The 27,052-nt window shown below is 41.7% G+C and overlaps 1 protein-coding gene across 1 annotated transcript in view; it reads left to right on the forward strand.

The window, feature by feature from the left end:
• Positions 1-27,052, forward strand: part of PTPRN2 (protein tyrosine phosphatase receptor type N2) — a 1,065,701-nt gene that overhangs the window by 948,875 nt on the left and 89,774 nt on the right. The window contains exon 15 of the mRNA XM_061585692.1: positions 24,469-24,616. Within this exon, the coding sequence (XP_061441676.1) occupies positions 24,469-24,616 (148 nt within the window). The remainder of the gene's footprint in view (positions 1-24,468; positions 24,617-27,052) is intronic.

A 27,052-nucleotide genomic window follows, 5' to 3' on the forward strand; every position in this document is an offset into this window, starting at 1 on the left:
ATTGTACTGAGCTGTGCTAGATGCTGTATGATATTTAATTGTTTTTTAATTGCTTTTAATTCTTATTTTTTTGTATTAGTTTGAATTCTATAGAAGTAAAATCGCAATACACGAAATAAAAGAAGCAATACAAATACAATTAAAAATCAATATGAATATTTAACGTAGACATGCCACGGACTGCCTGAATGAAGCTCACAGACCACTGGTGCTCCAAGGATGACCATTTGGGAACCCCTAGTCTACTTTATGCTAGCAGCAACCTTTGTGTTCATAAGTCACAGTTTCCACTCTTCCTTTGGCTTCAAGGAATAGCTTCTAATACCTCATTTTTTCCTGACTTATTTAAAATTGATCTGCTTTGTTTTCCAGTGGAAAACTGTAGCAAGTTTTTTTTTTAAAGTTAAAAAACCCACCAAATACAACTCCCCACTATAAGCTGATCTACTCATGCTGCTATCTCTGAGACCAACCGGCACAATCCAGGCTACTACATGCCACCCACTACTAGAAAATGGATTTTGCTAAAAAATGTGCCTGCTATAGCAACAGTTCCAGGTGGAGCAAGCAAAGCATAATTGATCAAAATACTTCCACAGTATTACATTCATGTATGGAGAAAGCCTGGGCTGTGATTACTGTGTTGGTATCAGTAGGAAGATTGATCCTTTTCTTCAATGCAGCATGCTATTGCTATTGAGCAGTTTGATATATATTCCCTTTTTTCTGCAACACCCATAAATATTTTAACTATGTGCCAGTTTCACTTTCAACTAATCAATGAACAGATTTTGGCTTGGGTGCTGCTCCCTTTTGAGTGTGAACAGTCCTAATAAGCACCCTGTGTCGTTCACCTCAGCTTTTACGGAGGCAAGGACTGTGGGGTTGTTACTAGAGGCTGACAAATCTTTCAGTTTTGGCTTAGTTGCTCAATTTTCCAATCTTAAGCATCAGTTGGCTTTTTAAAAAAAGTTAGTAATCATACACATTTTTGTGTGCATTTCTGCTGTATGACAAGCACCTTGTCATAATATTATGCATTTTTGTACATTATTTTCACTAATATATGAGTTTTTTGCACCCCTAATGATATGCTTTTTTGTTTTTTAATTTATTTATTAAATTTATATCTTGCCCTTGGGGAGGAGAGCCTGGCTAGGAGTCCAGAGTCTGTGAGTTCAAATCCCCGCTCATGTCTCCTGCGCGTCAAGGGCCAGCTGAAGATCACCCCCACAGTGAGTGGCTCAGGGGTTACGTGCCCTGCCACCTGTGCAGCCGTGGGCAAGCTGCATAGTCCCAAGAAGTCCAGTTGCCCCCCAACTGGCAGTTGAGGACAAGGAAGGGGCTGGCTTGTGCAGCTGTGGCAAGCTGAGCAGGCCCTAGCCAGCTGGGGAGGACTAGCCTCAGAGGGAGGCAATGGTAAACCCCCTCTGAATACCACTTACCATGAAAACCCTATTCATAGGGTCGCCATAAGTCGAGATTGACTTAAAGGCAGTCCATTTTTCCATTTTTTCCTTTCAGAGGGAGCCCAGGGTGACAAAAAAACACTAAAAACACTCTAAAACATCTTAAAAGCAGACTTTAAAATATATTAAAACATCTTTAAAAACATATTTTTAAAAAAACGTTTAAAAACATTTTTAAAAAGCAGTTCCAACACAAACAGACTGAGATAAGGTCTCTACTTGGCTTGATGAAAGGGGAAGATCTCCAGTAGGTGCTGAAAAGATAACAGAGATGGCACCTGTTTAATATTTAAGGGGAGGGAATTCCAAAGGGTAGGTACCACTACACTAAAAGTCCTATATTATGAGTAACGGACCTCTGATAAGATGGTATCTGCAGGACCCCTCACCTGCAGAGCATAGTGATCGACTGGGTATATAAGGGGCAAGACAATCTTTCAGGTATTCTGGTCCCAAGCGGTATAGGGCTTTGTACACCAGAACCTGGAACCTAGCCCTGTAACTAATAGGCAGCCGTGCCATTCTTTCAGCAGTGGGTGACATGTTAGCAATATCCTGCCCCAGTGAGCAGTCACACCACCACATTTTGCACTAACTGCAGCTTCCAGACCAACCTCAAGGGCAGCCCAGCATAGAGCGCATTACAGTAATTCAGCCTGGAGGTTACCAGTACATGGACAACAGTGGTCAGGATATCTTGGCTCTAGAAATGGCGGCAGCTGTCTTACCTGCCAAAGCTGGTAAAAGGCACTCCTAGCCACTGATGTCATCTGGGCCTCTAGCGACAAAGATGGATCCAGGAGCACCCTCAGACTACAGATCTGCTCTTTCAGAGGGAGTATGACCCCATCCAAAGCAGACAATTGACCAATTATCTGAACTCGGAAACCACCAACCCACAGCGCCTCCATCTTACTAAAATTCAGACTCAGTTTGTTGGCCCTCATCCAGCCCACCACCAAGTCCGGGCTCCTGTCTAGGGCTTGCACAGCGCTCCCAATTCAGATGTTACAGAGGAAAAAAAGGTGACTATCATTAGCATACTAGTGCTGACACCTCGCCCCAAATCTCCTGATGACTGCTCCCAAAGGCTTCATATAGATGTTAAACAGCATTGGGGACAAGATGGTACCCTGCGGCACTCCACAGCACAACTGCCAGGGGGCCGAAAGACAGTCACCGAATCCTATTCTCTGAGAGCGACCCTGGAGATAGGTTAGGAACCACTGTAAAACAGTGCCTCTGATACTCATCTCACCAAGTCGGCCCAGAAGGAAACCATGGTTAATGGTATCAAAAGCTGCAGAGAGATCAAGTAAGAATAACAGGGCTGCACTCCTCCTGTCCTTCTCCTGATAAAAGTCATCCATCAGGGCGACCAAGGCCAATTCGGTCTCATAACCAGACCTGTACACATTTTTTGTTACAGAGCTGCATTGTAAAATTCAGGAAGTGTAAATTTTGAAGAATAGCTGTATTGCTGCCCTGGGCTCCTGCTGGGCGGAAGGGTGGGATATAAATCAAATAATAAATAAATAAATAAATAAATATTTTGGTATGCATATTGGTTCAGGAAGTACAAATTCAACAGATTCACAAAATTGCAAGCTGAACAAATTTCTCTCCTATTTGTATTCAGTGATGTCCCCCTGCTGACAGAAAGCTTTTTGATCCAGCAGAGGAATTTATAAGAAGCCATCCTCTGCTTGCCCATGGCAGAATATTGTCTTTTGTCATGCAGCAGCAGAAAAGTATTAACATTTTAGGCCCTGTGATAAAGTTGGGGTGTTTGTATGTGTGTTTGAGAATTTTCTCTAATCGTATGGATAAGGATTATATTACTTTTTATGTGCAACAATTGCTGGCTCAATCAGTTGCAGCAACTGGGGAGATGTTAGGACAGTGATGGGGAACCTGTGGCCCTCCAGATATTGTTATAGTACAACTTCTATTATTCCTGACCATTGGCCATTCTGGTTAGTGAAGTTGTAAGCCATCAAAATCGGGAAGGACCTACTTTCCGCATCTCTGTTTAGAAAATAGCACACTGGTAAATTGAGTGCCTAACCTATTCTATTTTAGCAAAGTGTGGGTTGGACTTGATGCCCAAATTCAAATGCCTGATTAGTTATAAAGCTTGCTGAATGGCTTGGGACAAATCATAAGAGCATAAAGAGCTGCTTCATATGAGGCAGACCATTGGTCCATCTGTCTTAGCATTGGCTATGGTGATTGGCAGCAGCTCTCCAGAGCTTCAGGCAAGAATCTTTCCCAGCCCTCTCTCGCAGGGATTGAACCTGGGACCTTTCGAATGCAAAGCATGCAACTCTTCCCCTAATTTAAGTTGGAGTTAATAAGCTGGATTTGCATCGTAAATTTGTGGTTTCCTCTTTGTTTATTATACAGCCATGAGAGTGGCTGTATACTGTACTAAAGTCAGCATGGATTTTTCGCATTCTGCAATGTTAAATTGAAAATACACTGCATGTCATTCTGATGCTTCCCATAAGTTCATTTGAAAACAAAACCTTACAAAATGTATAGTCCTGAACTCAGAAATGCTTGCTTAACAACCCTCTAAATTTTCATGGTGATACACAAAACAGACAGAGAGAATTGAGAGTTCAAAGTGTAAAAAGAGAAAGAAGAAAACCAGACCCCTGCTGGACTTTTTTCTGTCAGAGTTCTCATAATTTGTTGAAATTAATTAAAATCCAGCCATGTTCACAGAGTACCTGTAATCCTATTACTGACCTTGCCCCATACTCTGACATTCATCTTCTGCAGTTTAAAAGTTTAAAAAATGCCTGGCTGATGTTTAATTATTTTTGGCTTGAATTCAGTGATAAGCCTGGACATGCTCAGTAAGAACCAACTGTCACTGTTCTAAAAGCTGGACTCCCAGCTGCTCGGCTTGCCTAATCAGGGGGCCACACCCACACCAGAATTTGATTCAAGTGAGACAATGATGGCTTACCCCAGAGAATCCTGGGAAGTGTAGTTTGTGGAGGGTGCTGAGAGGAGACTCCTGTTCTCCTGACAGAGCTCCAGTGGCCAGAGTGGTTTAACAGTCAGCCGCTCTGATTGAAGCTCTGTGAGTGGAACAGGGCATCTCCTAGCAACTCTCAGCACCGGGGTCTGGTGGGTTTTTTTCTGTTTTTACATTTTGAACTCTCAGTTCTCTCTGACTGTTTTGTGTATCACCATGAAAACTTAGAGGGTTGTTAAGTACGCATTTCTGAGTTCAGGACTATACATTTTGTAAGGTTTTATTTTGAAATGAACTTATGGGAAGTATCAGAATGGCATGGGGGTGTATTTTCAATTTAACATTGTGGAATGCGAAAAATCCATGCTGACTATAGTATACAGCCACTCTCATGGCTGTATAATTTGCATAAGCTAACTAATTAAAACAATAAAAATATGAACTAACAGAATAAATCACATATTAGAATATTTTAACTTCCTCCAGTCTACTACTTGTATATTATTACTTTAAGTTTCCTAGAATATTAGATTCAAGAAAGACATACTGTAGTTACCTATGAGTGGATAAGCCTGAAGCCTTCAGCTTGGCAAACCATGTGAAAGCAGGGCAGAGCAGATAGCAGCAAGAAAAGAAGAAAAAGTAATCCAAAGGTAATTTCTCCCTTACAAGAAAAGCTTTTTTCTAAAATGTAAACACCTCCCTTTCTATCACCCAGCAAACTTGGACCAGGAGGTTGGAATTATCCAGTAATTGAACATGAATTTCAATCATTGAGGGTGGAACCCCAAAATATGTAGGCCATGAATTACCATAATCTGTTTGGGAGGGGGATAAAATGAGTACCTGAGACACTAGCATCAGTGATTTTTCCAAGCAATGCCCTTTCTCAGGGATGAAGCCCGGCATACCTGGGCCCTTGGGCACCAGCCTGCCCCGGGCCCACAGCACTGGTGTGCAACCCTTCTAATACAGGCTGTGTGGGGCTAATAACCCCCCTGCACGTCCCACCTATCTCTATCGCTCCTGTAAATGATGTGTGCACTATGCGTGCGTGCGTGCCTGCCATCAACCAAGATGGCAGCAGGGGCATCAGTCCCTTAGGAAAGCCTCTGCCTCCATCTTAGTTGATTATAGCCACGCGCACACAGCACGCATGTCATTTACATGAGCGATAGAGGTAGGTGGGGCATGCATGGCCCGCACTAACTATATTGGGGGGGAGGTGCCTGAGAGCTCCCTCTTCGCGATCCACGACAGGGTCGGGAGCTGACACTGACATGGATCACATAATGGGAGCACTACCCTCCCACCTTCTGGGTTGCAGAGGCCCTCAGCTGGGACCTGGCCGCCCCTTGGTGCTGGCCCTGTCCTTTCACATGCTCTCAAAAACATTTGTATTCTTCTTTCACTTCCTTATTGTTTTGTATTTTACCATGTATATTTTACCATGTATTTTATCGTGCTTTATTGTACGCCGCCTAGAGTGGCCATTGGCCAGATAGGCGGCCTATAAATTAAAGTTTATTATTATTATTATTGTACAGAGCTTGGAAAAGTTACTTTTTTAAACTACAACTCCCATCAGCCCCAGCCAGCATGGCCACTGATGGGAGTTGTAATTCAAAAAAGTAACTTTTCCAAGCTCTGGTTTTGGATGTCCAGCAGCTTTGTACCAATTTCTTATCAGAAGCTCTTCCATGGCATCAGAAAGTGCAATGTTCACAAAATAGCGAGCAGCCTTCAGCCAGAAATGACACGCAGGGCATGAAATTGTCCTCCATCTTAACTGATCATGGCTTCATTCTGACTGCTCTATTCTGTGCATCAATTCTCACCTGACGCAAATGTAAGCATATAGGCTCCAGCAATTACATGATTAACAAGAGTTTTTATCAGCCAATGCAGGCTTTAGCTTTTTGGACAGTTGTAGACTGCCAAACTCTGACCCTCATCGTGCATGCATCCACAAGAAACCTGCTCTACTCATGGAAGTATGGCTGAAATGTACTTTTCATTGCCTAGTAGACTTTCAGCCACCATGAGGCCTTTATGAAGACAAGTCTTCACTTGGATCAGGATCACTATGACTTTAGATTCCCAGCTGCCTGCTTGCTGAATCATCTCTGATTACTTAATCACAACTCTTCAGGAGTCCCCTATCGCCAGCTGTCATCTTATGGTCCTTCCTTCTCTAGGCTTTCTTCAGGCTCTGTGTCTTCCTCTTTGGCAAGGCTTCTACTTCTAAGCTTGGACAGACTTAATATCTTCACCTCTGCCTCTTCTGCCTTCCTCTTCTGGTCTCTTCCCTGCTAGACTCCAGCTCCAGTTGACTTTCTGACAGTGCCACAACATGGCCTCTGCTGACCACAGCCTCTGGCCAGTAACATCTGGACATCTTACAGTACTCCCTTCTTTACCCAAGTACCAATAGGAGGTTTTAGAGTAACACTCAGAACCTTTTTGGACTCTAGGGTACATTTGGAAATCTAGCTTTTGGAAATTGCAGCCCTGGGCTCCTACTGGGAAGAAGGGCAGGATATAAATCTAATAAACTGTCATGGACATCACCACAAAATGGTTCAATGATTTAAACTGTCCTTTGTTCTTACTGATTTAAATCACGTTAACTTAAATCAATTCACCTTTCAAGAGACTACCAAAGGTAAAAGAAAGGGGGGGGCAATTGTATGCTTTAAAAACATCCAGAGGGGCAGCAGGCATCAACGCGGCAACGGATTATCATATGCTTTGGTGCCCATGATAGCTGAAGGCTGTCTACTCCTATATGAACCTGCCCAGATATTAAGGGCTGCATCTAGGATCCTTTTTTCTGATATTCTCACGATAAAGGTGAGCAGCATCCACAGGGTGGGCCACCTTGATGACACCCTGTTCTTGGAATGTCCTTTCCCAGAAAGATCTGCCTGGCACCTTCATTCAGTTTCACCCTTTTATTTATTTGCCCAAGACTTTCCCTTAAGTAATTGGGGTGCGATGGGGCATGTTGTATCTTGTCTGCTGTGTTTAGTCTTTATTTTATTTAGTGCTTGGTATTGTTTTTTTTACGCTTCTTTTACTTGCCACCAGATTGGGTTGCTCACTTTTTAAAAAAATGCTTATTTTGATTTATTATTATTGTATATTGGTGTGTCTATTGTGCACCACTTTGGAAGATGTTTAGCTTAACAGTGGTTTATATGATTTGAAATTAAATAAATTATCCCATCATACACATGCTGCAAGAGTGGCTTAGGAGGGAGAAGGGGCAAACCAGCTACTAAGGGTTCAGAGTGATTAGAATTGTTGGTATTTATTTTTTTTAAAAAAAACCAATTACAGTAAGCAGTGCTTTTTTCAAATATGGGCAGAGCAATCCAACTCAGGGGAAGCCAGCGTAAGTGGTGCCGGCACAAGAGAAACTCTCGTAAAGTTCCGTCACTGTTGAGCCTCAGCTCTCCCAGAAGGGACAGGAAGGGGGCAGACATGAGTTTCAGGCGCCTCCGCTGCCAGAAGATACAGAAGACTTGGGAGTTGTTGAGTCTGAGCGGGACCTTGGGGGGGGGGAAGCGAGCCTGAATTCCAGCCAGTTCCCATGGATGGCACGATCTCCGAGGAGGAGAGCGTGCCACCCGCAGTTGCTGCTGAGGACCTGTTGGGGGAAGCTCCAGCGAAAGTGCCAACTCCTCCCTTACCAAGCAGTTCCCAGGATGCCACCAGTGTGATGCAGCCCCCTGACCTCGAGCCCATTACTCAGGAGCAGGTGTCTTCCGATGAGACGTTAGAGACACGCCCCCATCACCTTGCTGCCGCCGCCGCGAGAAACGGACAGGTCAGAGACAGGACTTGCGAAGGAGTCAGAGATTACAATCAAAAATGTTCCCTACTTAAGCTTGCCACTCACAGTGGGGAGCTGCTGAGTCAACTTCCTTCATACGCCACAGAGCATGTCTAGAGTGTAGTTAGCGATTTTAGTGAGTTAGTGCAGGTTTTTCTATGAAGCGCAATGCCTTTGATGTATCCATTACTTTAATAAAACGAGATTTAATTGCACCCACGTCTCAGCCTCGTAGTTCCGGGACAGTCACACCCAGTTGCTATTCAGCAGCCTCTGGGTTGGCTGAACACCAGCTCAGCGAGGAGCTGTGCACAGGGACCAGAAATTAAAAGCCTGCTCTTCCAAATACCCCTATTGGGAAATAAGCCCTCTTCATTGACTTATTTTGTATTTGTTTTCTTAGACTGACCTTTTTCCCAGCGTAGCTTTTGCCTGAATTGGGACCTGCAGGAGTGCTCTGAACAGGAGTTGGATGTGGTCTAAGTCCACTCACCTTGGCCCCTCCCCTGACATGCCCCTTTTTGGGGGCTTATGCCAACTTCACTTATGCCAGTCACAGCTGAACTGGCTGAGCCAGGCTGGGCCAGTTGACCCCTGGCTGAGTCAGGCTGAGGGACTTAGGCCAGTGTAGCCCTGATGAGCCAGGACTCAGCTGGAGATCTGCCTCATCCAACTTATTTCAGCCCAGTGTAAATAACTAACTTGAAAATGAAAATCTGAATTTAATATAAATAAAACTGTTAAACCCAATCCTTTTTAACTCTTAAAAATTTGTTATGAGCATCCGTTAAAAAACATCTTGACTCTCGTTTCTGTGTAAGAGGGATACAGAGGGAAAGACAACTGACTTTTGAAGTTTAGAATTATAAATAATACAGAACAATCCTATATATGTCTACTCAGAAGTAAGCCACATTGAGTTAAGTGGTTAAAAGTGTGCATGGGTTTGCAGCATAAATAATGTGTTGTAATGTATTAATATAGACTTCTGACTTGACTCAGGGACTACCAAGCCATCATAAGTGTTAGGATCCAGGAGAAGTCTCCCTGTACCTTCCTCAGACCATCCACTGAGCCCAGATGAGTGGTCATAGCCTCTTCCTCAGCTGTACCTGAGCTCTTCAGTGTGTTCACTTTTAAACTGATAAATAGTTGACTTTGCCAGCCAAACAGCATGGATACCTGCCCTATTCATTAAGTGATTCAGGTAAAATAAATGTGGGCGTGAAAGAGGGATCGGGGCAAACCTGCTAGCACCAAGTTCAACCTCCACATATGTATAGACCTTGGGTCAACAAATAGAGATGTCAGAGCAAAGGTATCAGTGGACCCTATTCTACTCCTCCTCTGTCTGCACATATATTTTGTCCAAAAAGGACTATTTACCTTATATCCATGAAGTGGATAAACTCTGTTTTGCCCAGGAAATCCCAGATCTGCGTACTGGTCATTTGCAGCATGATTGTATGCATGATGGTTGAGAAGTAAAGGCTGCTTAGTTAAACGGGACTTATTTCTGGGAAAAGTTTCCTAGGATTACATTTCAAGAAAGTGGTGGTGGTTAGCATTCTTTCCTGTATACAGAAAGGGCCAAAGAGATAAGGTGACAAGGTTTGTAGTGCAAAAAAGTATGTATAAACAATCCAATTTTGTTGCAAGCCAGGGTGTTCAAATTGTTACAACAACCAGGTAATATGCACGCTTGTTCAGGAAAATATATGGATTTCAAAATGGGCAACTTGATTTAAATCAGTCTACTCTGATTGGGCTCTAATCTTTACCTATGAAGTTTTCGTGTAAATGGAGCATGAGAATTGTTTAAATGAAATTACTCCTCCTTCAGCAGCAATCTTCTTATAATGAGCTTTCAGTACCATAGGTTACCACTGATTACTCAAGGACCTTGTATGTTTTGCTTTTATTTTATTTTGTTATTTTATCGGTTCCTTCGATCCATAAACAAGAGAGAAAAATTCTTTTCATTCCAAGTGGAGATTTTGTGTGTGTGTGTGATTTTGTGTGCTTTTCTTTGTGAGATGAAAGGAGCTGCAAAAGTGAAAAAAGAAAGGTGTCCCCTCTCTCTTTTGTTGAAGGTTTATTTCAGGCAAAGTAATTACAGGGATAAAACTTCATTGCATAACTTTGATTATTTTATGATCTAAGTGACACCAGGAATAATAAATTAGGGACCTTTTTGTGCAAATCTCAAGACATGGTCTTGGTGGACTGTGCCCACCAATAATAGCTATTACTCTCTAAATCAGGATTATAAATTGCTTACCTACATAATGTAAGTGCTTTCATTTTTAAGTATGTAGCTTTGCAGTTGTTTCCTCTTTAAATATATAAACACACACATACACACACTGATGCCATCCCTTTGAACAGTCAGCAATAGTTAGAATAAAATGTAATTTTCAGGCATGTCAAAGGAACTGGGGAGGAAGACAAAACAAAGCCCTGATCGCTCCCTACCAGGTTGTATCCAATAATTTCATTTGGATTTTACTTGAGCACCTTTGGCAGCTGGAAACTGTAAGAAAGGAGATTAGCAAGTGTTTGTCTGACACAGACTGATCCCAGCACCTGCTGATTGGATTGAAATAATCCTTTTACAGATTGCAAAACTCTATTATTGGAGCATTACGAAAAGGAGAAACCAGCAATAGCCTCTACATAACGAGTATATTAATTTAGGTTAATAGAACACAGGTTGCCATTTACTGTAAACATTTCATTGTATCATTTAGTGTGGAAGGTACCTTAGAATTGTCTTCTGTACACAAAAAATGTCATTCCCTGGAGAAGCCGGGCTCTGTGTTTTTTAAACAAAAGGCTGCACAGCAATATGGTGCTTCCTATAATTCCAATTCAAGAATCATTAAATCTATGAATAGCTTCAATTAATTATGTGGTTTGTGTTTATTTATTCAGTACTGCCACGTTTGAAAATTCAGGTCCTTAGCAAATCATGCTCCTTATTTGAAAATGTTTAATTGTTAGAGTTAGCTGTTTCTTCTTTTTGTGTGCATTGTGGTTAAAACAGTTCTTTCTTTACCTTCAAGTACTGTTTTAATAAGACTATTTAATAGCCTGCCAAGGCAGCCTTCCCCTGTTGTTATGAATGTCTCAATACGTATGGTATGACATAGTTTGTGGTACTTTGATATAGTGATTGGCATACCCCATCATAGTATTGTGTTGGCTGGCCAAGAAGGTTTTGAAAGTGGTCAGATATATGATGCATTATTAAAAAGTAGAATATCAAGTTCATTGAAGGATATGGTATAGCCATTATTTCTCCAGATAGGGAGGAGGAAATCAGCCGTCGGTATCCATAGAGCTTTGTAGAGAAAAGATAATTAAAACAATGTGCTGTCATACAAAACATTTTCCTATGTGACCTCCCTGGAAACAGATTTTAATGCTTTTAATGTATTCTGTAAAAGGGTCAGAAGATCTCACAGGGAAGGTACAAATTGTGGAAAGAGGGAGGATTTTTTCTGTTTGCATGAAATGCATATATTATATGTTGAAAGGCAACTGACACTTTATGACAAAAGTGTTAATTTACTGAATTTGCCTTTGGGGGATGAATTCATCTGCGAGATGCAGAACATGAGCTAATGGGTCTCAATTTTAATTCTGTTTAATAGATTTTTTCAACCCAGCTCCTGCTCTGAGATGCATCAAGCCCAATAAAAATTGCTACTTCCTCCCATCTTAATTGGTTAGAAGGCAGAAACATTGCATAGTAGCAATGGCAAGTTAAGTTTTGCATCATCTGAGGAGCACAGCATGTAATAAGTACATTTGTCTTAGCCACTGCTACACACTTTGTGTGACCCTATTAAGTACCGATGTTGCCAAGATCATATGAAGCTATAATAGGGTCACACAAAGCTTGTAGCATTGGAGGCACTAGATCTTTACCAACGTGAGGGAGGGAAGAAAGTTCAACAACTTAGAATTACATGTGCTACTAGATTCAGTTCTTAAAAGTCTGTTTTCAATTAAGTCAAAATATGAAAGCCATTATCATTTATAAAATTTAGTAGCAATTCCAGTGTGTAATTTGTCAACTGAGGCTACTCGTTAATGTCAATATGGGCCAATTTAAATTAGTGAGCTGCTTCCATGGAGATGACTCTTTTCAAGTAGATACATACAGATAAAATGTTTATTTCTAATGTGTCATTATTTATTGATTGATTTATATCCTGCCCTTCCTCCCAGCAGGAGGCTACAGATTGTTCAGTGCTTCATGTGTTACTTTTCTTATGAGAAGAAATGTGGATTTTGTTTGACTCTTTGATTCTTTTGTTTGGATTTCTGGAGAAAAAAGCAGTTTCTTGCAATAATCACTGCTGGTAGATGGAAACTGAGGGGGTTGCAGGAGAAGATGCTCTGTCCTTAGCAGAAGTAGAAGCCTCTAGCTTTATTTAAAGTTGCTGTGCATCACTGATTGTGACAGAAGTGTCCTTTGTGACTGGTGAAGCAGCTACATCTCAAGTTATATACTGCAGCTTTAAATAAACTGCACATCACATTAAATTATAGTTAAACTGTGGCTTATTTTGAACAAGCAATGTACTGAGACACACTGATAAAAAGTTAATGGTCATTCCTCCTCTACTCCTGCTGCTGTTGTCATAGTGAAGGGGGAAAGAAGGGGGGAACCCCCAAATGCTAGAAAAATATATATTTTATTTGTAATCCAAGCCCAACGCGTTTCAACCTGTGTGTATTTAGGCCTTCGTCAGGGGAACAGCAGTTGGTGTGAAGTGTCTTTCCGTGAGCAAAGCTGCTTTCATTAGTACAGTTAGTACTAATGAAAGCAGCTTTGCTCACGGAAAGACACTTCACACTGGCTGTTGTTCCCCTGATGAAGGCCTAAATACACACAGGTTGAAACGCATTGGGTTTGGATTACAAATAAAACATATTTTTTCTAGCATTTTGGGGGTTCCCCCCTTCTTTTTCCCTTCTCTGGTTTTAGATGCTAGCCACTTTTAGTTGTTGTTGTCATAGTGAGACAAAACAAGCAAGGGTTTGTCTGAAGCCAGGGTTGTAACTTTTTCTCTTCAATCAAACCATGAGCCCAGGTTTTGATGACATGACAAGCCAGACTCTAGGTTGTTTTGTCCATGGAGCACATCATTCACATTAAACCATAGTTTGTTTTAAATTATGGCTAAATTTTAATATGAAGTGCGAACTGGGCCAATCATACGATTCCTTCTCTTTCCTTTCCAGGAATGCATGGGCCAGGCAAATAGAGCAGTCCTTAATGCCTCCCAAGCCCCTTCCTCCTATCCTGATTGCCTGCCCCCAGCCTTCCTCAAAACCATCAGAGACAGACTTACTAGGAGAGCAACCTAAGCAGCCTAAGGAATGTCTTGTAAAATGAAGCTGGATGTTGCCCATGCCCAGGATGGATCCAGAATAGGGTTGTCTTCTTGCAATTTATATGGATGACCCATGATGGCTAAACTGTGTGTGTAATTACAGCCATCGCAAAAGGTTAAAAAAAATCCTGCCATGAGCCATGATTAGTTGGGCTGGCCAATCTCTGAATAGGGTTTGGCTGGCTTGAGACGTCCTCCATTGTGACTGATACCATGTGCTAATTCTACAAAGGCATAAGCAGCCATTAAGAATTAAAGGCTGTGGTTTTGTCACTGGCCCAGTACTTCCTCAAACTTACTTTATGTTCGTAAAACTGATATTAATGTATTTTATCCTGAGATAAGTGTTTCTACTATACACATAAAACATAAATGCACAGAATATGCCTCATTAATGTAAGTGTGTTGTGGTTTCATAAAACTTTGCTATAGCAATGTTTGCCTGTATTCAAGATTTGAAGGCTGATATTGCAAACAATGAATGAATTTCTAACACATCCTTACCTTAACTTTAACTGTCAGTTTGGGGTGATCTAGCTATCAGATAAATCAAGAGAGTTCTGAGGCCTGCAACAAGTAACAAGAAACCAGTTTGGAGCCTGAAAGTATGTCATGCAGGTACAACTCCCATCAGCACCAACATACATGGCCCATGGTAAGGGTTGCTGGGAGTTGTAGTTCAGCAACATATGGAGGGCCAATGGTTCCCCACACCCAATGTAGTGCTTAAGTGAACATGTATGGGGTAAAATAGCAAATTTTGTACAGTTCATTTTTCTATGAAAATGTCAGTTACAAGGAAGGCTGGGCAGAGTGGAATCATTTGTATTTGGAGGATGTTACCTTACAATAATAGCCCTACCGTATGGAGTTCTGTGAATAAAATTCCAGATTCTACAGTTACAAAAATCTTTTTGAGAATAACTGTGCAAATTTGGGGGTAAATTATTTTCCATAGGTCACAGAATGTGCACTATATGTGAGTGTGATTTGGGGGGGGGGTAATTTTGTGTTAATATCTTATTTTGTTACAATTGATTGTAGGGTTCATAACAAAGGTAAGAAATTAGGTCTGTTAGGCCTGGTTGCTTTATCTCTGTCTACTTCACAGAGTTGTGTTGAGGATAAAATGGAGTGGAGAAGAACCACAAATGAAAGCAGAAGAGAACCAGTATGATATAGCTTCTCATACCTACAAGAGTTGGGCTGCTACATTTTGTTCCTGCCACAGTTGTAGTTTTCAATGACAGTATCATGTGAAGTGTATTGCAGCTCCATTAAGAGGGGTCAAACAGCACGGGCAATATAGTACACAACCTGATACTGAATCAGACCATTAACCAACTAGTTCACTATTATCTACACCGACTGGTAGCAGTTCTCCAGAGTTTTATACCTGGAAATGCTGGGAATTGAACCGGGGACCTTTTTAGTGCAAAGCATGCACTCTACCACTGAGCTATGGCTTAGGCGCTCCCATGAGAGCTCCCGATTTCTCCATCCCCTTAACCTCAAAAAGGACAACATTAGAGGGTGAAAAGAGTTCCATATGGCATGGAGTCCCTAACACCCACAGTATTCAGTAATGAAATCTCCAAATGCAAGTGAATTGAGCAAAGATTGGCACCTAAGCAAGACTCTAGGAACAAGTTTCATAAGAATGTAAGATGAGCCCTGCGAGATCAAAATAAAGACCTGCGCAGTCCAGCATTCTGTTCTCACAGTGCCCAGGCAAATGTCTATGGGAAGCCCACAAGCAGACTATGAACGAAACAGCAATCTCTTGCTCATGATCCCCTGCAACTGGTATTTAGGGGCATACTGCCTCTGATATTGCAGGTCTCAAATACAGAGCAAACCTATAGCATTCAAGGTTTTTAACATTATGTTTCCATTCCTATTAATAATGCTTTATGCTCCAGTTCACTTTAAAAAAGCACATCTCTGCCTTGAACCGAGTGTGTTCCGTACACACTTTGATACCAAGGACAGCTCCTCTCCTAACATGACAAAGCAGCCTTGTTTGGTATGGCCCTTGTAAGTGTGCTTCCAGACAAGAGCCTCCTCAGCTATGGAAGTATCTGTATTCGAAGCACAGTAAGATGCACCACAGAGACGAAATTACTCACGAGTGTGGGGGTTTGGCACAGCTGTGGATTTGCCTCCTGTTCTGATCCTGCATAGCCCATTTGGAGATGAAATATAGGGATTGACGTAGACTGTGATGTTCCTATATTAATGTATATATGGTAAGTGTTGTTGTTTTAGAAGATACATGGTAAGTGGAGTGAAAGAGGAGGGGGAGTGAATGGGCAGTAGAATGCGAGATGATTGGCTGAGTGTTTAAAATGGCTGAATGTATAAAAGGAAGAGTGAGAGTGGAATCGGGGGGGGAGAAGAGAACTGAGTGGGTTGCTTGGTGGGATTTAGAGAGTTGTTTGCCAGGAGGGAGGTGGAGTTCAGATTAGTATTGAGTAAAACCATATGCTTATGTGCCTTAAGAAGAAATCTTGTTAATCTTGTTAGCTTTGTTATCTGTAATAAATACTTAATTTGGTTTACCAAAGGCCTGATCCTTGGCTGGGGTTTCACAGACCAGAAGGGAGGGTAAGGTAATGACCAAGGCTGAAGGGGAACTGTAACAAATGGTGGCAGCAGTGAAGAGAATAACAATACCAGTATTCAGAGTCTCTGGGAATACTAGTATTGGGATGTTACTGGTGGTTGCCTAGCAGGGGGATCTGTTGAGATCTGTGCTAGAGCGGATAGGTAAACCATAAGAGAGTGCGGTCCAGACTGGTGGAGTCCCTGGTGGTGCCTAGAGACAGGCAGTAACCACGAGCAGGTAGGAACCTGACAGGGAGAGCCAGGGAAGGACGCCTCACATAGACCCCGTGTTATTTGCAGATATCAGACTTGGCGATTCGTTGCCCGACACTTGTGTGAATCCTTCTGTTTGGAAACATTTTTAGGATAGTCATCTAAGGGCAAGAAGCATCTTAACTGCAAAAGTGAATATAAACTATAGTACAACAGGGGTATAGCTTCACTATGTCCCAGTTTCAAAAAAAGTAGAAGTAAACAATGAGAAAATTCTCGCAAATGTCCTAGTGGGAGTTGAATGGGATTTGTTGCAGAGCTCTATAGAAAGCAGGAGCTACAGCAGTTGCAACTCCTCGCTGAGGGATACCTTAAAAGCCGGTATCTTGGGGAAGCTTACTGTGTGTGTTATAAAAAAAAGGGGGGGAGAAGCCTTTATAATGGAGGCCACCAGTTTGTGAGCCACTCTATAGAAAAAGCTTGTGTGTTTGACACTAAAGAACCTGGAAATATAGATTGTGGCATCTGAATTTGCTGAATGGGTTTCAGTTGATAAATATCTGCTAAGTTTACAGAGCCAGGATTTCCCACAGGATTAACTAAATTTCTGTCTACAAAAATCTTGTTTAGGAATTAAGTATGCTTCTAGAAACCAAGATTAAAATGTGTGATTTAGGTATAAAAGTGAAGTGTCATCTCAGGTTTTGTTTTAAAAAACATTTCTGGCACTTGGATTTTTTTTTTTAAAAACTTGCCTGCAAATTTATTTTAGTCTGAAATTCATGTTCAACATCAGGCCTAGTTATTGTTTGCTCTTTTAGGAGCATAATAGTTATGCAGTACTAAACATTTTTCCCAAACCCTATAAGCAAAGCAAAATTTGGATAGACAAATACCTTAGTTAATCTTAAGGTTTCTCTGTATGTCAGTTTCCAGTGTCGCTCATAACCAGAAATTATGGAAGTGGGAAAAGCAGCTACCTGAGAAAAGCAGGTACCATTTTCTCCATTCTGTAAACATCCACTCTATGAAAAGCATGAGTTGACAGAGATGGGTGGACACAGAAGTTGTTAGCGTGTCTGGACTGTAGCAAATTAACCAAGCTTATGTGAATGCAGCCTAAATGCCGGAAGCCAGCACTTTTCCTGCCATCTGCCACATTTCTAGGAATGATTGTGACCAGCTTATCCCACTAAAAATGTGGGGGAACCTTACCACATAAAGACCTCACAATTTACCCCATAAAATAAGGAGAATTTAGGGCAGGAGAAAAATATAAGGTGTGTGTAGGAAAACAGATGACCAAGTAACCATGTAGTAGAAAACCCTAACATGTGGTAAGCTGGTTCTCTATATTCATCCTGCTAATCAGTTGCATACAAAACTAGTTCTCACAGAGATTTCATCATGTCTCCTTGAAATGATTTCAAATAAAATAAGATGTGATCTCATCACATTTGCATGGAGAAATTTAAGTAAATGGGGAAGGGTTGTAGCTCAGTGGTAGAACACCTTTTTGCATAACAAATTCAATTCCTGGTATTGCGAGGTAGGGCTGGGCAAGACCTTGATCTAATAGCCTAAAGTGCCACTGCTAGTACATGTAAACAGTACTGGTTTAGATGAACCAATGATCTGGCTCGGTAGAAGGCAAATTTCTATGTTGTATTTTGCATGTGTGAAAAGACCCACACAGTTGCCATAAATATGGGCTCCTTTGTCTGCACAGTAATTGCACAGATCAGAGAATTTTCAACAGGTGGACCTTTGACTACCAAGACAGTACTACGCTGGTTTCAAAGGCAGATCAAGGTGTTCTCAACAAACTTTCATTTATAGTAATGTAGGGTCCTGTACAAATACAGGAGGCTTACTGGGCAGTGAATACCAGATGCGGTTTAAGCTTTGAAGATATAACTTTTTTTCCATAAAAGATTGTTGTATAATCTCTGGAAATCTATTTCATTAAGTGCATCTTCTCTTATATGTGCCAAATGCCTTTTATTCTAATGGGATAATCCCTTCACATCAAAATAATACTGTGCCATAGAACTTTAGAAACACCAAAGACACATGTGATACTGTGGTTTCAAGGACCAGCCTTTTTTCCTGCCTCCATTGAAACAAATCTTATAATCCAAAATATTTCAATGGCATTAAATGTGTGCTCCTATCACACTTCTCCCACTTTTGCAAATGCCTCTATTTTTAGCTTGACTCCCCTTGGCAGATATGATTTCCATAAACCAGCTTGCAAATGGGCATGAATGTTTTACAGAAAATTAGACTATACATCAGACACTGTTTTCATACAAACAGATGTATGTTTTGATTTCCAAGGAATATCAGTCTTGATATTGTTCATTGTACAATTAGTAAGCTAATATCAAAATTTTACTAAACTGGTGAAAAAGAAAAGTAAAAACTAATGTTTTCATTAGCATTTCCATTTCCCGTAGAAAAGGCATAACTTCATATTTTGCAATCCTGGGCATGTTTATTTGAAGGCTGCCCTGGGCTCATTTGGAAGGAAGGTTTGGATGAAAATTTAATAATTAGTAAGTTCCAGTTAAATCAGTGGAATTATTTTAGTAACCATGTGTTAGGACTGTGGTGTGAGCAAAAGCATAAGAATTGTCACGTGGAGTCAAACCAGTAGTCTTCCAATAGAGGCCAACCACTGTCTTAGCAAAACTTTCAGGGCACAATGGCAATATCCACCTCTTGCTCTTAATTCCCAGCAAATGATAATTCTGCCTATCATGACTGGTAGATCACTACAAAGAGATTCTCCATGGTGATCACAGTATCTGTTGTGATTCAGGTTCATGGACTTATTATGCATAATATGAAGTAGTGGTACTTATATTTGCTGCTTATAAGATTTAATGGATGACTCTTCTTCATAAAGAAGATAGTCAGTCTGTCCCAACCATCTTGGTCATCTTTTCTGTGCCTTTTTCAGTTCTTTGGTGTCCTTTTTTGAAGATGCACCAAGGCTGGAATTATTTATGAAATTCTTCTGAAGTTTGAAATATTTCTTCCTTTTGGTTATGTTTCAAGATATACAAGAGGAAGATGACATCTCAAACTCAAAGAAGTGTTTATTTTTTTCCTACTGTCAAACTGGCAGGAATTAATGAGTATAGTGTTCTGTGGTCAGAGATTGCATGAGGACTTGTTCATTTGTGTGCAGTTTGAAAGATGCACAACTGAAAACGTTCCATAACAATATTTATCATGAAAAGATCAATAAGTATTTTCATCCCTTTTAGACCCTTCATTGGCTACTTTTCATGTAAAAAAAGTCAGCAAAAGTATTAACAGTTCTGTTATATGTTGCACAGTAGTGTAGTGGCAAATTCATAAGTTGCAGGGTCCCTCCATAATAGTCACACCACACCCCTCACAGACGCATCCCCTTTTCCACTTTACCTCACCTCCCTTGCTCTCCCTGTTATCTCATGAGTCCATACTCCACTACAACAGACATCCCTAGCAGCCAATCAGCATGAAAGGGAAGGTTGTGTTTTAGCCACTGAGAAGAGTCTTCTCAGTCGCTGACTCACCTTCTTTCACTCTGATTGGCTCCAATAAGCACAAAAGGACAAGGACTGTTTTCAGCAGCTAATACGCTCCATTTTCATTCTCTTTTTTTTTTTCAATAATTTTTATTCAGATTTTCATAAAACATACAAGACGAAATCATGAAACATTCAAAGACAAAAAACAAAATCAAAAATAGTTAAACAAAAAAAAAAAAAGAAAAAAAAAACAAAAATAAAAAATAAAGAGTAAAATATTGACTTCCCATTTGTCAAAGATCAAATCAGTTATAAGTCTATAATATATAACAATCCTGTCTCTTAAGTCATATTATAAAATCACTTTCCTCCAGTAGTTATCTTACTTAATCATCAAATCTCATAAACATTACTTTATTCTTTCCACAAAAAGTCAAAGAGAGGTTTCAATTCTTTAAGAAATATATCTATCAATTTTTTTTTCCAGATAAGCATATCGATTAATCCATCTCATTACTAATTATGATAATCTTATTGTCAAAACCATAGTCAAAATAAACATTTCAATTAATCCATCACATCAGAATCTGTTAGGTTCAGTAATTTCAGTAGCCATTGTTCTATTATCCCTATTAGTTCCATTTTCCATCTTCCATCTTCAGTAGTCTTGTTAAGTCCAGTAATTTCAGTATCCAATCTTCCATTATCAGTATTCCATAATAATCTTGCTGTCAAAGCCATAGTCATATAGTAAGAGTCTGATGGGAATTACCTCTATCCCAAATATTTTCTTGCCATCCATTCTGAATAGGTTGCTGAAATACTGCTGTAAAATCATATCTCTGTTCTTTTTTTCAAAATACACTGGGTCATCTCTTGAAAGTTTTTCCATTGTCACATGGCTGCAGTTAATTCCATAGATTTTCTCTATATTGGGCTCCATCACATCAATCCAGTCCAGAAGATTATCCATGCCATTGATAACTTTATCTCTAGAATCTTCATTAATTTCTTCAGAGATAACATTGAGTTCCAAACAATAGATTTTATTTCTAAAGTCCATAGACTCCAAATCTTGTTCCTGTTCCACGTTTGTTCCAATCTCCGGGATCTCCTCTCTCACAGGGACCCCTGTTCCAGTCTCCAGGGTCTCCTCTCTCACAGGGACCCCTGTTCCAGTCTCCAGGGTCTCCTCTCTCACAAGGACCCCTATGTCTTTAATCTCCTGTGTCTCCAAACAATAGATTTTGTTTCTAAAGTCCATAGACTCCAAATCTTTTTCCTGTTCCACGTTTGTTCCAATCTCCGGGGTCTCCTCTCTCACAGGGACCCCTTCCAGGGTCACCTCTCTCACAGGGACCCCTATATCTTTAATCTCCTGCTTCATTTTACTCAATTCAATTTTCAGCTCCTTACAACCCTGTCGCAGGTTTTGTTTCGTTATCTCAATCTCATCCATTATTTTCTGAAACATAGTTATTTCCAGATTCTCAGCCACTTTCTTAATTGCCATTTTAAAAGAAAAATATAGGAAAACCACTTCTTATTTCAGCAACAATTGGGTTAATACTCCAAACTTGGTGACATCACAGTATAAACAGAGCAGACAGCCTTATCTCTCCATGCTTAAGTAAACAAAATGCAGTTCCCAGGATCGAAACAATTAATGGCGGTCGTCAGGAAACAGATTCGTCAAAATAAAATAGACCAAAAAGAGAGTAGTCTCAGACAATATAATATTCTTCAAAATAAAAATCTGGAATAGAAATCCCTCTTCTGTGTATATCTTTAGAATGCAAATCCAGGACAGCTTTTTGCAACAAAAACAGAGATAAGCTATTAATTAGTGAGTAGCAGAGAGAAGTTATGGCTCCCCAGTGAGATGTCAAAAACCGATCAATCTGGCAAATCTCTTTTAAACAGCAACAATTTAAGTCAAGTAAAAGAAAAATATAGAAAGAAGGGTGCTTGCCTGTTAGTGCGTTCTCTCTTAGAAGATAAGATGAACGTTCGCTTTATCAGATAGAGCTTGTTGTTGAAAATCCGTCCCACCTTCGTCGGCTGGACCTCGTCCCATAAATTAATGAGATCTGGTCGTCCCAACAAAAATAGGCTTTGAGGTTAATCTCTTCGTTTCTCCCTACCCGGGAGAAGTTTAATCAGTCAAAAAAAAAAAAAATCTGACTGATATATCTGAATAAGCTTCTTTTGAGGCAGGAGCCCGTCTCAAAAGCAGGCACAGGCTAAGTCACCCTTCCCGGAAGTCGCTCCATTTTCATTCTCATGGGATCACACATAGGGACCTGGCTGGGACCCTGCTTAGTTACTGTAAACCTCCCAGAGAGCTTTGGCTATGGGGCAGTATATAAGTACAATCAATCAATCAATCAATCACTCAATCACTCAATCAATCAATCAATAGTAACAGGTCTACAACCCCCCGCTACCCTGGACAACTACACCCCTGATGTTGCATTTCAAAAAATATAAACTTCTTTCTTTATCATAAGCCTATAGTTTGAAACAGGAGTATGCATGCATTACACTTTTAGCAATAGTTATCTAATGACTTTGAAAGGACTAATTAAAACTGCAGAAGAATTTGATTTCCTAGGTTTCAGTTAGAGGCTGACAGGTTTTGAATAGGAGTAAGCATATGACAATCTTCCAGTCAGTATAAAAGTGTCTGGTGTTGCTCTGAACTACCAGAAAACCAACCTCTTGTTGCTCATACTGAACATGTCCAGTGTGATCTTCCCTTCAGTTGGTTTTGCTTTGTCTTACCATGGTAGTTCCTTTTCATTGCGTTATTCTCTCCTGCTCTGCCAGGTGCTCATTCCTGCCCTGATCCTGTTAATTATCAGTCCCCACTCCCCCCCCCACACGGATGAAATTTGCATTTTAAAAATCTGCATGTTAAATGCAAACACAGGTTTAACATCATGCCTAGTTTAGCCCATGACCTTCGTGTTCATCTAACTCTGAACTTCACAGATGTTGGAAAAGCAGAAGTGCAAGTCAGAAGCAGAGCTTCACGGATCTTGACTCAAGCACCTTTAAGTGTGCCCAAAGATTTTGGTGGTTTTTTTTACTCTGAAAAACAGAATTCCTTCTTTGTTTATTCTCCCCTGCTTTGTCCCACCAATATCATAACCTGATTTGTAGGTATTGCACTGTAGGTGTCCAGCTGCTTTGACTTCTCCACAGGAGTGTAGTTGTCCAGGGTCTCAGGGGGTCTTAGGCCCTTTACCTTTTTGGGAGCAGGATTCCAGCAGGGTCCCAATGTCTCCAGCATCCTGGGAGCCAATCAGCATGGAAGGGAAATGTCTTAGCCACTGAGAAGAATCTTCCAACATGCTTCCTTGACCTTTCCTGCTGATTGGAGCCAGTCAGAATATAAGGAAGTGAGTCAGCCACTAAGAAGAGTCTTCTCAGTAGCTAACACTCTCTCCTTTCATGCCTTTGTCTCCTAGGGATATCTATTGTGGGAGAAGGCATTAACAAGGATCTCATTCTTAACCCCACAGCAAAAAAAGGGGGAAGGGCATACCTACAACTAACATGAAGGGACCCTGCACTTCTGAATTTGCCACTATACTACTGTTTCTCCACCTCAGTGGGTGTTAATCTGGGACCCCAGCAGAGCATTGATGCTCATTTATCTTATCTGAGCACATGAACCTGAATAGTACATAACATGTCAAACAACTGATCATCAGAAATGAAAATACATGTAAAGAAAAAGAAAATGGCATGAGGGCTAAGGGGAGTAGGAGAGATGGGAAAGGGTGGGAAGGAAATAAGAAATTTTACTGTTTTATTGCATTAATGTGAAAACGCTATTAAGCTATACATTTTTTTAAAAATTAGCTTGCTATGTAGGCTGCTGTTTTGAGAAATTCAAATCCCTAGGGACACAGCTATGGTCAAGCAGTTCTTTGGAACTGAGCCAAAGTATTTTGTCCTCTTAAGTCCAATGAGGTGTTGGAGGAGAGCTTTGCAGATACCATGGATGACAAAAAAGGCAAATAATTGGGTGTTAGAACAAATTAAACCAGAACTATCGTTAGAAGCTAAAATGATGAAACTGAGGTTATCATACTTTGGACACATCATGAGAAGACATGATTCACTAGAAAAGACAATAATGCTGGGAAAAACAGAAGGGAGTAGAAAAAGAGGAAGGCTAAACAAGAGATGGATTGATTCCATAAAGGAAGCCACAGACCTGAACTTACAAGATCTGAACAGGGTGGTTTATAACAGATGCTCTTGGAGGTCACTGATTCATCGGGTCACCATAAGTCATAATCGAGTTGAAGGCACATAACAACAACAAAGTCCATTCATGTGTTAATTGGAATAGCACAGTGCTGCATGTATAAAGAGTATTATTTCTGATGAAATTTTCTAATTGCAGTCCTACATGGAAGACCACTTGAAGAACAAGAATCGTCTGGAGAAAGAATGGGAAGCACTTTGTGCTTATCAGGCTGAACCCAGTGCAACTACCATTGCACATAAGGAGGAAAATGTCCAGAAGAACCGCTCACAAGATGTGATAGCATGTATGTATAGTTTAAGCTGAGTTCATTCTTTTTTGCTTTTCCCTTTGCTTATTGCTGCAATGATAGGAGACTGCCAAAGAAATGTGTCAGCCACTCCATACTAGAAATTCTAGCAGTTAATATTGTCTTGACCTTTGCAGCTGAGGGTTGAAATAAGACACAGACACAATAAACTGGGTTGAACAAAGGGCCACTTTATTGAACTATAAAAAACCAGAACTTTAACTGACCCGCAGAGGGAAACCTAGGTGCGGAACTATCTATAAGCGAGACTTTGTTTACAGCTCTCAGGCGACCATCCCCTGCAGGGACAAGTGTAAGCCCTTTTATCTTACCCCTTACCCCAGCCACACCTTTAGGTGAGCAGGGGAGCCTACCCACGTCACCACCCCCCGGGGCCGTACAACTCCGGGTGGATTAGTTAAGAAGGCCCCAGAAGCAGTCCACATCCTGCCCTTGGGCCATAAATCCCTTCCTGGCAGGCCTCCGGAACCACCAATCACCTTCAAAGGTGCCTAAGGGGGCCACCAAGCTGCCCTTCCCTCACCTATCCGCCACAAAAGGGGGACAAATCTCTATTTAGTCCCCCTTTACCCCACTGCCGAGAAGAATATCTCGCAGACACCTCTGCAGGTTGTTCAAAAAGATGTCGTTCCCTGCATCTGTCAGGTGAACCCCATCTGCCCTATAAAGTTCAGCCCATGTGTGTCTTATTTTGGGGTGATGTAAAGCCAACCCCCCATGAGCAAGAAGAGCCAACCGAAGCTGTCGGTTGAGCTTCTTCCGAGCCCTATCCATCCCCTTGGGGTCCCACACACCACGCCAATCCCTGTGTGGGAGGATGTCTGACCACAGCAGACTAACCCAAGGCCAACGTTGCCTGATAAACTGCAGGTCCTCACCTGCTTGCAGACTAAGGGCCTTGCCCTTCAGTAAACAGAGGTCATTCCCTCCCAGGTGAATGACCAACACGTGTGGAACAGCCCGCACCAAACCATGCTGGAATAACATGGGGAGGAGCCCATCCCAGCGCATCCCTTGTTGGCCCAGCCATTGCACCGTGGCCCACTGACCGAGGCCCAGCTGCACACCAAAACGTGACTTCGCGGCCCTATGGCCCACCCAGAAGATCATGCTATGGCCACAGATTATGATGCGCCTCCGCTCTGTTCCCCACCAGCAACCTGCCAAAACAAAACAAGTACAAGCCGTTAGGGCTTATGCCCTCCTGGCTCCTCCAAGGGTTGAATATAGCCTCGATATGCTCTTGATCTCCATCTCCCGATGGCCTGTACCCTCGTAGCCAGAAGTCCAATACTGGCCGCTGTAGATGCAGCACCAATCCTAAATGAATGGGTCCCAAAACTGGAAGGGTCTACCCCCCAAACCCTTTAATGCTAGCTTGGTAAGCGCCCAGAACTGAAATTTAGTGAGAGGGGAATCCCCAGCATGAATAAACAAATAACCTGGCTCTGTCCCCTCACAGCCAAAAAACAGTGTAATGCCCTTACTGGGCAAATGTCCAAGACAGGAGAGGCCACCAGCTCTACCCTGCGTCCCTTGTGCCCTTGATCTGACTTGGACCAGCGCAAGTTAACCGTGGCACACCCATCCTGTAAACTAACATCTGACAGAAGTGCTCGCAGTGAGAAGTCCGCCTTGGACCCAGCCACCACCTCACTAACCCTAAAAGCCCCCCAAAATAAGGTGAGGGCCGCTGCATAAAGCACTGCACCTCGTAACGGGAAGAGCATATGCTCTCCCAATGCCCTAAAAGTCCTACTAACAAATTGGGTGATATTGGGCAACGAGCAGCAGGAGCAGCAGGGCTCTCGCGAGCCCAGCCTGCCAACATCTGACAGACCCAAAAATCATCTGTATAATCACTAAGACCCTCCGCTTTTGCTAAAAATGAAAGCCCTGCCAGCTTACCTCTCAGCGTCCTGACAGAAAAGCCCTTCCTCCGGCCTTTCACCAGGAATTCCAGTAAGTGCTCCACGGGGATAGGCCATGTTCGGGTGTAGCTCCTGCTGCCCCTAAACTCCTGGAGCTCCCTACCTGCTCTCTGATAGCTGGCCAGTGTGCTGGGTGCAATGGACAGGCTTATGGCCCTCTCCAACTCCATTCTCCAATCTCCCAAATCTCGGGCGGCATGGCCTCCGGCTGAGCCCTGGCCAGCAATGCCAGCTGTCGAAACCTCTCCATCTGGTTCCATGACAGAGCATCAGCAACACCATTATCAATACCCGACACATGCATCACCTGAAATAAGACATTATAATGTAGACACCGGAGAACAAAAGCTCGGACTAGACCCATAACTTTTGGATTCTTAGATGTGAGGGAGTTGATAACATGGACTGTGGCCATGTTATCACACCAAAAATGGACAGTAGAGTTCTGTAGCCTCTCTGCCCAGAGAAAGGCAGCAACTAC

Source organism: Rhineura floridana, chromosome 10 (assembly GCF_030035675.1).
Source record: "Rhineura floridana isolate rRhiFlo1 chromosome 10, rRhiFlo1.hap2, whole genome shotgun sequence".
Taxonomy (NCBI): Eukaryota; Metazoa; Chordata; class Lepidosauria; order Squamata; family Rhineuridae; genus Rhineura; species Rhineura floridana.